Here is a 13,544-nt window from a genome sequence, read left to right on the forward strand (position 1 = left end):
AACTCCGATCTTATGAAAGACTGGTCGTAACAGAGCGGGCTTGTGATTTCTTCTATGCTTTTTGGTGGAGAATTGACGTTCAGTGTGAAGCTGGAGAACAAGAAGCTCCGCATCGTTGCTACCATCAGAAGTTACGTAGTTGCCGCGACAGCTCCTAGCTTGGCAATGATGGACCGCGCACCCAACCACTCAATTGTGCCAGGGACATGAACACCCTAGGTACCTTAGGTAGGTACAGCAACCTTTCCGTACAACCTTCTCAAGTAATCCCACGTCATTTTAATTCTAGTAGTCATCACGTAAAAGCAACGTCAATGGCAGCAACTTCTCGACTAACATTTTAACGGCATGCTGCCTGTGAGTACCTACGTACCTAGGTACCTTACCTTACCTCCTTAGGCGACCTTCAAACAAAACATAAAACTACTTGAAATATTTCAAGTCCTTTTTTTTTTTATAACATTTTGCTTCTATAAGAGCGATGTCATTACAATCAAAATACAGCGTTGTCAAAGTAAAAGAGGTACACAGAGTCTCTCACGGTTCCTACGACTACATCGTGTGTGATAGCGCCTTTCAAGTATATTATTAAAATGGTACTCAGACTTTACTACATATCGTCATACGTATCACGTCTCAGTACCTATATCTCCTTTACTCATAAGCCCTTGACCATCTCGTTCATTACCAAATGACTTCAACCCATTGCGCCTCATCAATTATAGGAAGTTCCATAGCACCTCATTACAACACCGCCGCCAAAGCTCCCGCTGCGAGCCCCAAGGCCATCCCTCCGACAGCCGCCGTCGGCGCCGCTCCCAATCCGCTGCTACTGCTGGTCGTCGCCGGCTCGTTCCCGTTGGCCGTGTTTGACTGCGATCCCGGCGCCGGTGAGGAGCCGGACCCTCCCGTGGTCCCCGTGGTCCTAGAGGAGCTGGCGGTGCTACTCCGCGACTGCGTCTGCACGGGCACGTTGGTGGCGGCCGTGGCGCTTCCAGTGATGGTGCCTGCGCCCTGGGACCCCGACAGGGTGAAGTAGTTGCTGACCTGCGTGGAGCTGGACAGGCGATCCGAGCTGGCAGTCGCGCCTGTCGTCACGGGCGGGACGGCCTCGTCGATGCTCGAGAAGAGTTCCTGATAGGACTTGCTCGCGGTGCCGGAGCCGCACAGGGCGGACGACACGGAAGCCATGACGGACGCGTACCGGGCGTTGTCGCGCTCGGAGCGTGCGCCGGCCGCCCTCAGGCAGGCCTCGCAGCCCGCCCAGTCGCTGAAGTAGCTCCCGCCGCACATGCACTGCTTGTGAGCCTCGAGGGCGAGCGGCTCCGTGCCGTTAGGCGTGCACTTGTAACCAATGTTGGCGATGGAAATGCAAGGCGGCTCAGGGTTTGATAAGCCCTCAGGGAAGCAGACCAGGTCGACGTAGTTGTCGCCGGACTGCCTAGAGTTGAGAGCCCCAGCGCTAACCGCCACGGCGCACCAGCCGAGCAGCGCTACTGGGGTTGCATGTTGCCTCATGGTGGCTTGCTTGCTTTGCGACGGAGTATGCAGCTAAGCTGGTGAGTTTGTTGCCCGTTTGGCCCCGTCTTAGACGTTTGTTCAAAGTGGTTGGTTTTGAAGCGAGCGTGTGTGCTATAAACTGATTAGGGGGAATGCCACTAAACAAGGTAAAAAGGGAAGGGGCGCGAAGCAAGTCATCCAGGGCGACGCGTTCCCGCCATGGCTTTTTGTGTGAATGCCCAGACTTCAACGGACTGAAATTGAAGCGTGCCAATGATCTAACGGTGTGTGATGCCCCATGGCATGCATTGCAGGGTGTCATTAGGCGACATCGGTTGACATCCTGCTTGGGGATATTGTGGTCCTGGCAGTTGCTTGGCATAGTGAGACGAGCGGGTTTCACCCCTCACCCTCTTCAGCCTTTCCTACAAGGCGCATCTATAATTGCAGCGCCAAGATCAGAATTTATCTGCTTACGACAAGGGTCGTTTAACCAGCTTGCCGGGATGCCGACGACGTGAACTGCGGGCGTAGGCATATATCCTTCTTTGTTGGGCTAAATTCAAATAATGGATTATATCGCAATTCATTAACTGAAAATAGCAAAATGCCGTGAGAATATAGAGCTTGTAAAAATCTAGGCTGCGCGTCAAATCCAAATCCCAATGCCCCCCTAATGGAAACTCCTATAATAAAAAAGAAATATAAAAAAATAACACCAATCACCAATTATAGCGCCGCCATCCCAATGCTCAATGATGCGTAACTCCGTTTCCGTTCGATCTGCCGTTCACCTGACCGATCTTTCGCTTCTTCTCCATGGGCTCCTGGGGCGTATCCGTGACCGGCTCACGATCAGACACGACCTCCTTGCCTTGAACGATGGGGAACGGACTGAGGACCTTTGAGATGTCACCCCACCACTTCTCTCCATACTTGCGGTACCACTCCACCGTGATGCTCAAGCCCTCGGCGAAGCTCGTCTTTTGATCCCAGCCTAGCTGTCGCAGTTTGGTGCCATCCACGGCGTAGCGGTGATCGTTAAATGGCCGGTCGTGTGTATACTTGACCCACTTACGGAACTCCTCGGTTGTCTCATGGGGGATCTTTAGCTCGGTGAGGAGCTTGTCGCACAGGTCAAGGTTAGAGATCTCGTCGTAGGAACCGACGTTGTAGATCTGCCCGAGCTCTCCCTTGTGCAGAATTGTGTCGAAGGCGTCTGCTGCATCACCGGCGAACAAATACCTGCGTGTCGGGCTGCCATCTCCGTGCAAGACAACCGGCTGGCCTCGGTGTAGAAGGCATGAGAATTTTGGTATAATTTCTGTGAAGCAGCCAATCAGACTCAGGAACACAGCCTTAACTTGGCCAAAAAAGCCATATAGAACATGACTTACTCTCTGGGTACTGATGCGGCCCATATACATTGTTGCTACGCACAATGATGACGGGAAGCTTGAAGCTCTTCTGATACGAGTGCACCAGCATCTCCGCAGCTGCCTTGCTTGCGGCATAGGGGTTCGTGGGCGCGAGGATGCTGGACTCTAGCAGGTCGTCGTCGTCATCCTTGACCTCGCCGTAGACCTCGTCTGTCGATATATGGATGAACCGCTTGATGCCCACCTTCTTGGCACTCTCTAACAGGACATGTGTGCCATAGACGTTTGTGTGGGTGAAGCCGTACGAGTTACCAAAGCTCAAGTCGACGTGCGACTGCGCAGCAAAGTGGAAAACGGTGTCGATGTTATACCGCTCGAGGCAGTCCATAACCTCGGTCGGACTGGTGACGTCCCCTTGGTAGAAACTAAAGTTTCGTTTTTCGTTGAGCGCCCTAGTGTTGTTAAGCGAGGAGCAATAGTCCAGTTTGTCAAAGGACACTATGTTGTAGGCATGGGGATAGGTGAGAGCGAGATGTCGGACGAGCCAGCATGCTCTGGGTGGCATGTTTGTTAGCACGTGCTTTTTCCAAGAGCACTTGGACATAGGCAAACTAAGCCTTACATGAAGCCAGCACCTCCCGTCACCATAATGTTTTTCACATCTGGAAGTGGCTCAAACTTGGTGGTACCCTTCAGGATCGGCGCCTCTTTCCATACGCCATAGTCCTCGAAGAAGTTCGGACCACCGGCGCCTGTCCACATAGCCATTTTGGTCAGTACATAGTTGAACAAATTTGGATTTTTTTTTTCTTCTCATTTTAGGTAACGCACCATTGCCGTTGCCATTGCTGTCGCTGCTCAAACCCATTGCAAGAATCTCGACTTCCAGATCGTTGTCAGAGTTGTTTTCCAGTGGTGTTTTTTTTTTTCTTCTTCTTTTTATGTAAATTGAGAATAGTTATAAGACAAATTGAATTCAGATTGATGTCACAAGACGGTCGGTTTAAAGGGATCTAGTGAAACCCGAAATCCGAACCGAATATAAAACTCAGAAATATTAAAAAAGGCGAAAGTGGACAAGAGCCCTTCCAAGAAAAAATAAGATTTTGACGGCAGGTTCGGATGTCACCTAATCTGATGATGATGCTGACGACGATGATGATGAATGAGAACAAAACGAAAAAAAAAAAGAGTCGCCTAGGTAGGATGCCGTGACCGTGTTAGTTATATGTGGAGGCTTGAAGATACTATGCTCATGCTCTGCCGACACTAAGATAGGGTAGCCTTCCGGAGGGGCTCTGTTGTTCTAAGGCTGGGGCGATCAGCCCGAACAGGGAGATATCCTTGAGACAGCAAAACGGGTCAGGAGAAGATGGCAATCAGTGAAGATAGCTTGTTACTGATCAAGCCACACATTCAAATCGAAGGCCCAGAAGCCCCGGGAGTGAATAAGAAGAGGCGTACAATCAATGAGGCGAGGGGCGTTGGAGTGCGACATGTAGCTGAGCCCAGTCTGGGATAGTCTATAGGTATCTTGTCCAAAGTCTAACAAGAATAGGCAAGGTAGAAGAGGTGCTGCAGGCGGCTGCACATCCCAATGCGACCAGCGACTTTGGGGTGATGGCTGTGAAGAAAGAGCTGCCTATCGAGCTGAGCTTCGCGAAAATCGCCATCCATTAGTATCTAACAAGTCCAAGTCTAGCTCGCATCTGGACTGCGAAGAAGAAGAAGACAGGAGAGAACTTCAGCTGTTCAAACTAGATAGACTAGGTCGAGGTGACTACCTACCTGTCTAGTCTAGCATGGGGCATTAGAATGCATGTGTGCTTGGTGTATTTTTTGGGTGGGTGTAGTAGTCATTGATAGGCAAAGGAGACTTGTGCGCTAAGTACCCAAAGGGCTTAAGGTGTCCCAAGACCGGCTCAAAATTGACTTTGCCGTCGTATCAAGCCGGCCTCGGCCTACTTCCGCGGCGGCGCCGTCCAACGAGCGACCTATCGCGCGGATCCGAACTATCGGTGCATGGCAGAATACACTCAGCCTTGGTTCGAGTGTCCGTATTAAGATGTGGTGGTAGGTAAATTCCCCAGCTTGCATCAAGAGCTGAAGTGCGTGAAGATGTATGTGGTGGGGGGGTTTTGGTTAGGTATTTCTTTTCCTTTTTAGAAGGAGCTTCTGTTAGATGGATCTTTTGAGTTTCCCCCTCCAGACTGACTGTCTTTTGTCTTTGTTTTCAAATCGTGACCAGCGGGACCCGTTTTGCTTGTGGGTACCCTGACTTGCGTGCCTGCGTCATTCCTAACTGGGGATGCTTGGCGCTGATACACACTAGTCGTACCAGGACGATCCAATGCCCCACTTTACGATGCTACCACGAGTAGCAATAGTACACCGACCCCTGGTTGTTCTCTCCCCTTTAACACGACAAGCACGAATCAATCCAGCGGGCGCTTGTGTTCGTCTTGTTGGCATCATCCCATCTAATAAAATGAAGAAAAAACAGGTAATCATAAACCCTTTCTTTGGGTTTTCAAGCTGCCAAATCAATTGACTCACGTCAAGTCCAAACCTTGCTTATCTTTATTCAACTCAGTAAGGAGGATTAAAACTGGCAAGCTGCTTAAACATACCCTTCTGTTATTATTCTAATCATAATCCTAAAAAGAGTGTGGAGATGCCTGTTGTCACAAAAGGCTTGTTTCTGCGTTGATCCAGTTTTCTTTTTTTTTTTTTTATCAATTTTTTCCGAGGGTATTGTTTCAAGTCGCTAACCGTCTGGTAGTAGGCAAGGGTTTCCTGATCAGCCAGGGTACGGAGTAATTATTACGGTTGTTCCAAAACCTCCAGCTTCCCATTGCTTTTACCGGTAGATCTACGACGCAGCTGTTAATCAGTTACTTTAGGTATCTTGCCAAGCATACCTACCTTAGGTACCTATCTAACTACCAGGTAGGTGCCTGGTGGATATGTACGGGTAACTAAGCATCACCTTAACCCAAATCGGGATCTTAGTCCAGGGGCTCTTCCTAGCTTCCATTGGACGGCTGACCACCGGAATTGTCTTGTCTGTACGCAAGCGAACTACATACAGTACTATGCCGTTTCATTCCCAAAGACCCCCTCGACTTGACTCAAGGATACATTCGGTACTTTGTTCCCAAGTTTATTGTGTTCTTTCAATAGTTTTATGCAACGAGTTCCATTTCTAGCCTAACCGCCTTGATGGAAAACCAGACAATGAGTATTTTATCATCCCTCACATGTCGTACATCCTGGATGTATTTGCATCCGCAAGTACCGTAGCCTGTAGCCCGTCACGCGGCCCTGCGTCACACGTAGGATGCCGTTGCGACTGTAAGTTTTGATAGATAGGTAGGATAAGATGGGATGAGATAGTACCAAAACATGCACAAGATAAAAGCGCAGGGCTTGCAGGGCTAGAGATGAGAGAGAGAGGGGGGAGAAGCAAAAGGATACCTACCCCTGGACTAGCCGGGCCCCGGCAACGCAGCGACCTCTCTGACACCCGCGTGTTTGCCTTTAACCCTCTTAGCGCTCTCGTTTTGCGTTCCCGGGACGCGGAGGTACTCCGTACCTGCCTTGCTATCCACGTTAGCTACGGAGCAATACATCCCACTTGCGCTTAGACAGGGGCACACCCTGCTACTCAGTCATCCCCCGATGGCGGACCAGTTCCTCGTTCATCCTTAGCTCGAGCGAGAGACTTTTTTTTTTTTTTTTTTTTTTTTTTTTTTTTTTTTTGCTTAGGTACTCGGGAAGTTCGCCAAAGTGATAGAAAATCCCAATTACATTCTACGTTTCTCCAAAAGAGCCCTGTACCTGGAGAAAGCTTTTCAGAGTAGAGTTGCCTACCAGTTTCCCCACGACGCAATCATGCCAAGCAGTGAATATGCTCGCCGCGAGCGGGCGGCCTCGATTGGCTCCTCAAGCACGGCAGCTGGAACTGTCGATGAGCATGAGAAGTTGGCAACCTCTCCAAGGCGCGATAAAAGCATGGAGCTGGGCGACATCGAGGCCCGCAACGAGAGAGAAGATGCGGCTTTCTTGAGCAGTCATGCCGACGAGAAGCCAGAACCGCCAAAGAGCGGCTTCACCATGGCCCTGGTCTGGATGGTCATCAACACACTGGCTACCATTGGAATTGTAAGCCTCGACTCATATCTTGCGGCAGGAGTTGCGGAGAGACCTGATATCAGAGAGTGAATGATATGTGAAATAAGCGGTGACTGACCAAACGACGTATCCAATACTCTCACAGGTCTTTACAAACAAAGCCATCTTTTCCGATCCGTCCCTGAAGCTGGCCCAGCTCACATTTGCAGGCTTCCACTTCGTCGTGACTTGGTTCACGCTCTTCGTGCTCTCCCTCCCGCGCTTCGCCTTTTTCGAGCCGCGCCGCGCCTCCATCCGCGATATCCTGCCGCTGGCAGTCGCCATGGCGCTCAACGTCATCCTTCCCAACCTCTCGCTCGCCTTCTCATCCATCACCTTCTACCAGGTCGCCCGCATCCTCCTCACGCCCTGCGTGGCCCTGATGAACTACGTCCTGTACCGCGCCACTCTGCCCCGCAACGCCATCCTCATGCTGATCCCCGCCTGTGCGGGCGTGGGCCTGGTGTCATACTACGACTCGCTCCCCTCGGCGAACGCCAACGTGAAGACGACCTCGGGCCTGGGCGTCTTCTTTGCCTTTTCGGGAATTTTTGCCTCTTCGTTGTACACGGTCTGGATCGCGAGCTACCACCGCAAGCTGCAGATGAGCAGCATGCAGCTCCTTTACAACCAGGCGCCCGTTTCGGCCTTTCTTCTGCTTTACGTAATTCCCTTTGTCGATACTTTCCCGAAGTGGACCCAAGTCCAGTTGAGCCGCTGGGTCATGATAATGATGGTTGGTGTCCCTATATGTAAACCCGAGCTGGGGTCTCACTATGCTGAAGTTGTATTTTGAGGTATGGCGGTTGCATTGCTGACCTGCATATAGTCTGGAATGTTTGCGTCCCTCATCAATATTTCTCAGTTCTTCATCATCGCCCAGACTGGTCCAGTTTCCAGCACGGTTGTCGGACATGTGAAGACATGTACCATCGTGGCACTCGGCTGGATAACTTCCGGCCGTGCCATTGGTGACAAGTCAGTCCTTGGTGTTTTCATCGCCATAGGCGGTATTGTCGGGTAAGTGTGGACATAATCTTGCTGCCAGCTATAAAAGGGCTGGGGCCTGCAGATCACCTCTATATCCCTCTCTTCAAGTCAAAAAAACTTGAAGCTTTCGACTGCTAACATACAGTGATAGGTATTCGGTCGTGATGCTCAAGCACAATGAGAAGAAGAAGGCCCAGGCCGGGAGGTAGTGAGGTGCCGTCATCTGCTTATAGTTGGATGCCGTCGGAGGTTATACCAAATTTCCAGGATTTATTTTCTTTTACCGCGACACCGGGCCAATATTTCTGGGCCTAGGACCTTCGTATTATCCCAATTTCTTTCCCCCTCATTTATTGCTGAGCGGACTCATGACGTTTGTTTTTATAATGGCTGGAATGGGATTTGAACCGTGTATTACTGGTATTTTCGCATACTTTTTGTAGGAGCTTGGCTGGGTTAGTAATTAATCAAAGGTTGAACTTTGTCCGCACCTTCTCCATGCCAGCCTTCCATTCCCATTGAACGGCATCGTCGCCCTCACTACCTGCCCTACCGATTCCCTTATCAACTCTTCGTAGCTTCAGAGTAAATCGTGGCCCTATTTCCTGCAGACCAACTCGAACGTCTGAAAATCCTGGGATTTCTTTGCCCTCCTCGTCGACCACTGTCTTTTCTGTCTGGCGTCTTTCCCGATATACATATCTATGGCGACGTACGAAGAGATAATCACGCTGATTATGTATCGTAACGACTTCTCGGCCTTTCCGGATCACATTGTGTTAGTTCAGACACTAAAGTGATAAAGAACGCCATTGCCCTCTGCGATAGCAGTGTTTGCGCATGTCTTACCTGCAATCTCTGGCTGGTAGGGGAACAGCCTCCGCAGAATTTGTGCTGTAAGTAGACCCAATGGTGTGGTGAAGCGGTTAAGTAAAAGTTCGGGGTAAAAGCCCTATGCCCAGATGTTAGTATATTGTTCATCAGCTCTCGTGAGGATTTGATTCGAACACCATACCTGAGAGTTACCATGGCCAGGCAGTTTAGATCCCTCAATCCAGTTGTTTATGGTAAAGTGGAATGTTGGGCCTTCTGGCAGGTGAACAACTGTCATGCCGGTAGGTTTCTTCTGATCTTCCCGGATCAGGATGACTGCTGTGAAGTCTCGGTTGGTGCTAAACTTGCAGATTTCCCGAAGCGAATACTTGTGGCCATATCTGTGACTGCTTCTCGGGACATATTGTGAGTTGGGGAATAGGGAGGTGATAATCTGGGCCTCGCGGTGGATGGTAGCTCGGAGGGACGTCGTAACAAGGATCTTGGGCGTTGGGTGCGGGCCCTCTGTGAACAGTGTCGGGAACTTGCGTGCAAGAGAAGTTGGCGTAAGATCAAGATTCGTGCTAGTTGTTGACACAGCAAGGCTCGGCGCAAGACTGGGGACCAGACTTGGGTCTCGGCGTGCTCGTTGTGATCGCTGTCTCTCCTCCCGGGCTTCGTCATCATCGTCGTCGTCCTCCTCCTCTTCAGAGTCCAGCATGCTGTCGGCGTCATCGTCTTCATGGACTTTTTCCTCTTCAAGCCCTGCAGGGCCCCCCAGCGCTGCATTTTCCTCTTCTTCAATTCGTCTGCGCTTGAGCGCAGCTAGGTCGACAACGGCCCCAAGAGAGTCGTCATCTCCCTCGTCCCATACTCGCTTCTTGTCCTGACTGGCAGGTTTGTTCTTGGCAAGGCGTTCCTGGCGCAGAGTCGGGTCCGCGTTTTCCTCCTTCCTCCTCTTGAACCTCTCTGCGCGCTTTCGTGCATCCTTGTCCTTTTTGTTGCGAACATTGAGATATTGTCTCTTCAGTTTGTTTACAGTCTTGAGCGAGAGAGATGCGCCCCTGGCGCGTGTTCCCATTTGAGAGCCCATCGCACCTGGTGAGAAGTGGACTGTGGCTGTGAAAGTGCTGTAGTAGTTTTTTGGTAATTCTCCAAGGGAATATTTTCTCCAATGGATTTCGATGTCGGAGCTGCAAATCTTCTATGCGCGCCAAGAAATTCCGATAACTTTTTTCTGGAGCACGTCAGACCCACTATAAAGTTTTGTAGTGGGGTCAATGAATTGACCGCGGGGCATTGACATTGAACGCGCGGACCGCAATTGGACAGCACCAGGAGAAAAAATAGGAGTCACCACTCAGCCTGCAGAGAGCTCTGCATCAACCTAAACCCCTCATCCTAATTCGGAGCGCAAGGTGCTGGGCAACCCAGTGACTCGCTCTCTAGTACATTTTTGCCTATGATCGCATTGAGGCTCCTGTCCCCCCCACTGCCCAACACCGGCACCTTATTCTCTTCTCGAGCAGGAACTCGCAAACTTTGTCACGCTTTGACTACCAACCCGCGAGCTCTTTCCTCAGCCCCTCGCACTTATCACCAGACTTTCAGACCACAGGCTCAACAGCCACCATCCATTTTCACCATGGCTCCGCCCGCCACCACCCTCAAGGGACAGCCCCTCGACCGCGGTGCTCTAGACACCATCCTGCGCCGCCGAATGTTCTACACCCCATCTTTTGAGATCTACGGCGGCGTGTCCGGACTCTACGATTACGGTCCACCGGGCTGTGCGCTGCAGGCTAACATCATCGATGCCTGGCGCAAACACTTCGTCCTCGAAGACGACATGCTCGAGGTGGATTGTTCCGTGCTCACGCCCGCCGAGGTCCTCAAGACCAGTGGCCACGTCGACAAGTTCGCCGACTGGATGTGCAAGGATCCCAAGACCGGCGACATCTTCCGCGCCGACCACTTCGTCGAGGAGGTGCTGGAGCAGAGGCTAAAGGGTGACAAGGAGGCCCGCGGACAAAAGGTCGAGGACAAGGAGGAGGACCCCAAGAAGAAGAAGAAGAAGCTCAAGGGCGCGCAAGAGGCCGTAAAGCTTGACGACAAGCTAGTCCAGGAGTACGAGGAGATTCTTGCACAAATCGACAACTACGACGGCGAAGCATTGGGCAACCTGATCACCAAGTATGACCTCAAGAACCCTGCGACTGGTCTTCTTCCTACGCCTCCGGTCTCTTTCAACCTCATGTTCAGCACCTCAATTGGCCCCAGCAGCAACCTCCCCGGGTATCTCCGTCCGGAAACCGCCCAAGGCCAGTTTCTTAACTTTGCTAAGCTCCTCGAGTACAACAACCAGCAGATGCCTTTCGCATCCGCATCCATTGGCAAGTCATACAGAAACGAGATCTCGCCCCGTTCTGGCTTGCTTCGTGTCCGAGAATTCTTGATGGCCGAGATAGAACATTTCGTCGACCCCGAGAGTGGCAAGAAGCACCCTAGGTTCTCAGAGGTTGCGGATATTGAGCTTGAGCTACTGGATAGGGAGACCCAGCTGTCGGGCAAGACCACTACTAAGAAGGTAGCGATCGGCAAGGCCGTCAAGGACGGGTTGGTTGACAATGAGACTCTGGGCTACTTTTTGGCCAGGATACATTTGTTCCTGGAGAAGATCGGTGTCGACAAATCAAAGCTTCGCTTCCGTCAACACATGGCAAACGAGATGGCTCACTATGCATGTGATTGCTGGGATGCTGAGCTGTTGACTTCATACGGGTGGATCGAGTGTGTGGGCTGTGCCGACAGGAGTGCCTACGACTTGAGCGTACACGCCAAGAAGACCAATGCCCCGTTAATTGTTCGCCAGCGGCTACCGGAGCCCAAGATCGTCGAGGAGTGGACAGTTGAGGTTGACAAGAAGAAGTTCGGCCCCAAGTTCAAGAAGGATGCCAAGGCCGTCGAGACGGTGCTGCTAGAGCTGAACCAGGATCAGCGTGGTAAGCTCGAGAAGGAGCTCAAGGACAACGGGTCCATAACAGTAGACGTCCCTGGTGTTGGTGACGGCAAGGTGCAGGTCGAGAAGGACTTGGTGTCTATCACGTGGACAAAGAGGACAGAAAACACGCGAGAGTTCATTCCCAATGTTATTGAACCGTCTTTCGGCATTGGCCGAATTCTGTATTGTCTGCTCGAGCACAACTACTGGACGCGAGCGAGCGAGGGCGGAGACGAGGCTCGTGGTGTAAGTTTAACAAGCGCGATTGAGAGAAACTTTTTTTATTCTACTAGGTTTACTAACGGACACATAGGTTCTCTCCTTCACCCCGGTCGTTGCACCTACCAAGGTACTCATTGTGCCCTTGTCTCGCCATGACGACTTTGTTCCTTTCGTGCAGAAGATTTCGCAGAAGCTGCGCTCCGTCGGTGTTTCCAGCCGTGTTGACGACTCATCAGCAACGATTGGTCGGCGGTACAGCCGTAACGATGAGCTCGGTACTCCTCTGGGTATTACTGTGGATTTCCAGACCGTCAAGGACGGCACCATAACTCTTCGTGACCGTGACACCACAGTGCAGGTCCGGGCCGACCAAGACAAGATCGTGGAGGCCATTCAGGAGCTTGTTTCTGGCAACAAGGTCTGGAAGGATGTCCAGGCGGAGCTGCCTGCTTTCGAGGGCCAGGAAATTGAGGTTGCCAGCCGTTAATGTATTTAAGTGCTTAGAGGGTAGAGGCTGTGTTATACTTCAAAAGCTGCGTTTCAGCTATACTGATTTGATTCTTTGCGGGGGAAACAGAAATAAAATCACCTCTCTAGGTATACAATAAACAATCGGAATGACAAATGGTAAATCAACCCCTACTCCTACATTTGAACAACATCCTCACTAGCCCCTCCCTGTCTTGGTGTTAAGGTCAAGGGCAAGTGATATATCCCTCATGAAAACCTACTGTGGTCTGAAAAACTGAGCGATCTAACACAGCTGAGTTTTTCATCTGAGGGCTGGCAACTTGGCTCAGAATGCAAGAGTTTAGCCAGAGCACTACCTGGTCCTTGGAAATGCTATGCTTGAGTAGCCAAGACGGAAAATTAAACATCCCCCTCAAAATATATACTTTTCTTGGCTACCATCCTTGGAAGTGCGATCTACGACTTCCGGACAACAAAACATCCTGTGGTATTTTGCCTTTCTATCGCCAAGACGGAATTTCCACAGCGCGGTAGATTTGTTTTCAATGGTCAATCCTGTAACTACGACGCAGTTCGTAGTACGTGGTACGCAGAACGGACCTTGCTATATTAGTTGTACATTCGCAACCTGAAATCCTTCAAACTCTACCTGGAACTTACCAACGAATACGCGTGGCGAGTACTCAGTAAAATGTTGCAGCGTAGAACCTTACAGGCCACACACAAACGTGGTATTCGGTCCCCATGGTTGCATCATAGATTACAGGAAATAAAAACAAAAGAAAAAAAGGGGTGTCGTCAGTTTCTAGTTCTAGAAGCGCCGACAGGCTCTAGCACAAGGTGGCGCTGATGGTGGTGTTGTAGAGTCCGGGTGATTGAATCATGGGTGGTGCAGTGGTTTGGCTCGCCGAATCTGCGACAAAGATCCGCACATTGGAAACAAAGTGCGAAAGAGTAGGCAGTACGGCCTTGGTAGTACCCCTTCTGTCCCCCCC

The 13,544-nt window shown here is 50.9% G+C and overlaps 5 protein-coding genes across 5 annotated transcripts; 2 read left to right on the top strand and 3 right to left on the bottom strand.

Annotated features, from left to right (window-relative positions):
* Positions 1-744: 744 nt before the first annotated feature.
* On the bottom strand, positions 745-1,518 carry PgNI_09921 (uncharacterized protein; the record flags this gene model as incomplete). The annotated part of the gene is made up of 1 exon (XM_031129902.1): positions 745-1,518. One exon carries the CDS (start codon positions 1,516-1,518, stop codon positions 745-747), a length of 774 nt encoding a protein of 257 aa, XP_030978181.1.
* A 595-nt stretch (positions 1,519-2,113) lies between these two features.
* Positions 2,114-5,080, bottom strand: PgNI_09922 (uncharacterized protein). The gene is made up of 5 exons (XM_031129903.1): positions 4,344-5,080; positions 3,711-4,222; positions 3,502-3,631; positions 2,898-3,433; positions 2,114-2,824 (listed from the first exon to the last, which is right to left on the bottom strand). Exons 2-5 carry the CDS (start codon positions 3,745-3,747, stop codon positions 2,253-2,255), a joined length of 1,275 nt encoding a protein of 424 aa, XP_030978097.1. The 5' UTR covers positions 3,748-4,222; positions 4,344-5,080; the 3' UTR covers positions 2,114-2,252.
* Positions 5,081-6,773: 1,693 nt separating this feature from the next.
* Positions 6,774-8,251, top strand: PgNI_09923 (uncharacterized protein; the record flags this gene model as incomplete). The annotated part of the gene is made up of 4 exons (XM_031129904.1): positions 6,774-7,043; positions 7,159-7,788; positions 7,882-8,072; positions 8,194-8,251. 4 exons carry the CDS (start codon positions 6,774-6,776, stop codon positions 8,249-8,251), a joined length of 1,149 nt encoding a protein of 382 aa, XP_030977563.1.
* Positions 8,252-8,371: 120 nt separating this feature from the next.
* Positions 8,372-10,027, bottom strand: PgNI_09924 (uncharacterized protein). The gene is made up of 3 exons (XM_031129905.1): positions 9,058-10,027; positions 8,892-8,994; positions 8,372-8,802 (listed from the first exon to the last, which is right to left on the bottom strand). Exons 1-3 carry the CDS (start codon positions 9,946-9,948, stop codon positions 8,510-8,512), a joined length of 1,287 nt encoding a protein of 428 aa, XP_030978183.1. The 5' UTR covers positions 9,949-10,027; the 3' UTR covers positions 8,372-8,509.
* Positions 10,028-10,241: 214 nt separating this feature from the next.
* On the top strand, positions 10,242-12,720 carry PgNI_09925 (uncharacterized protein). Its single transcript, XM_031129906.1, has 2 exons — positions 10,242-12,102; positions 12,170-12,720. The coding sequence occupies exons 1-2, from the start codon at positions 10,318-10,320 to the stop codon at positions 12,563-12,565; spliced, it is 2,181 nt and encodes a 726-aa protein (XP_030977578.1). The 5' UTR covers positions 10,242-10,317; the 3' UTR covers positions 12,566-12,720.
* Positions 12,721-13,544: the final 824 nt, after the last annotated feature.

This window comes from Pyricularia grisea (assembly GCF_004355905.1).
Source record: "Pyricularia grisea strain NI907 chromosome Unknown Pyricularia_grisea_NI907_Scaffold_7, whole genome shotgun sequence".
Classification (NCBI taxonomy): domain Eukaryota; kingdom Fungi; phylum Ascomycota; class Sordariomycetes; order Magnaporthales; family Pyriculariaceae; genus Pyricularia; species Pyricularia grisea.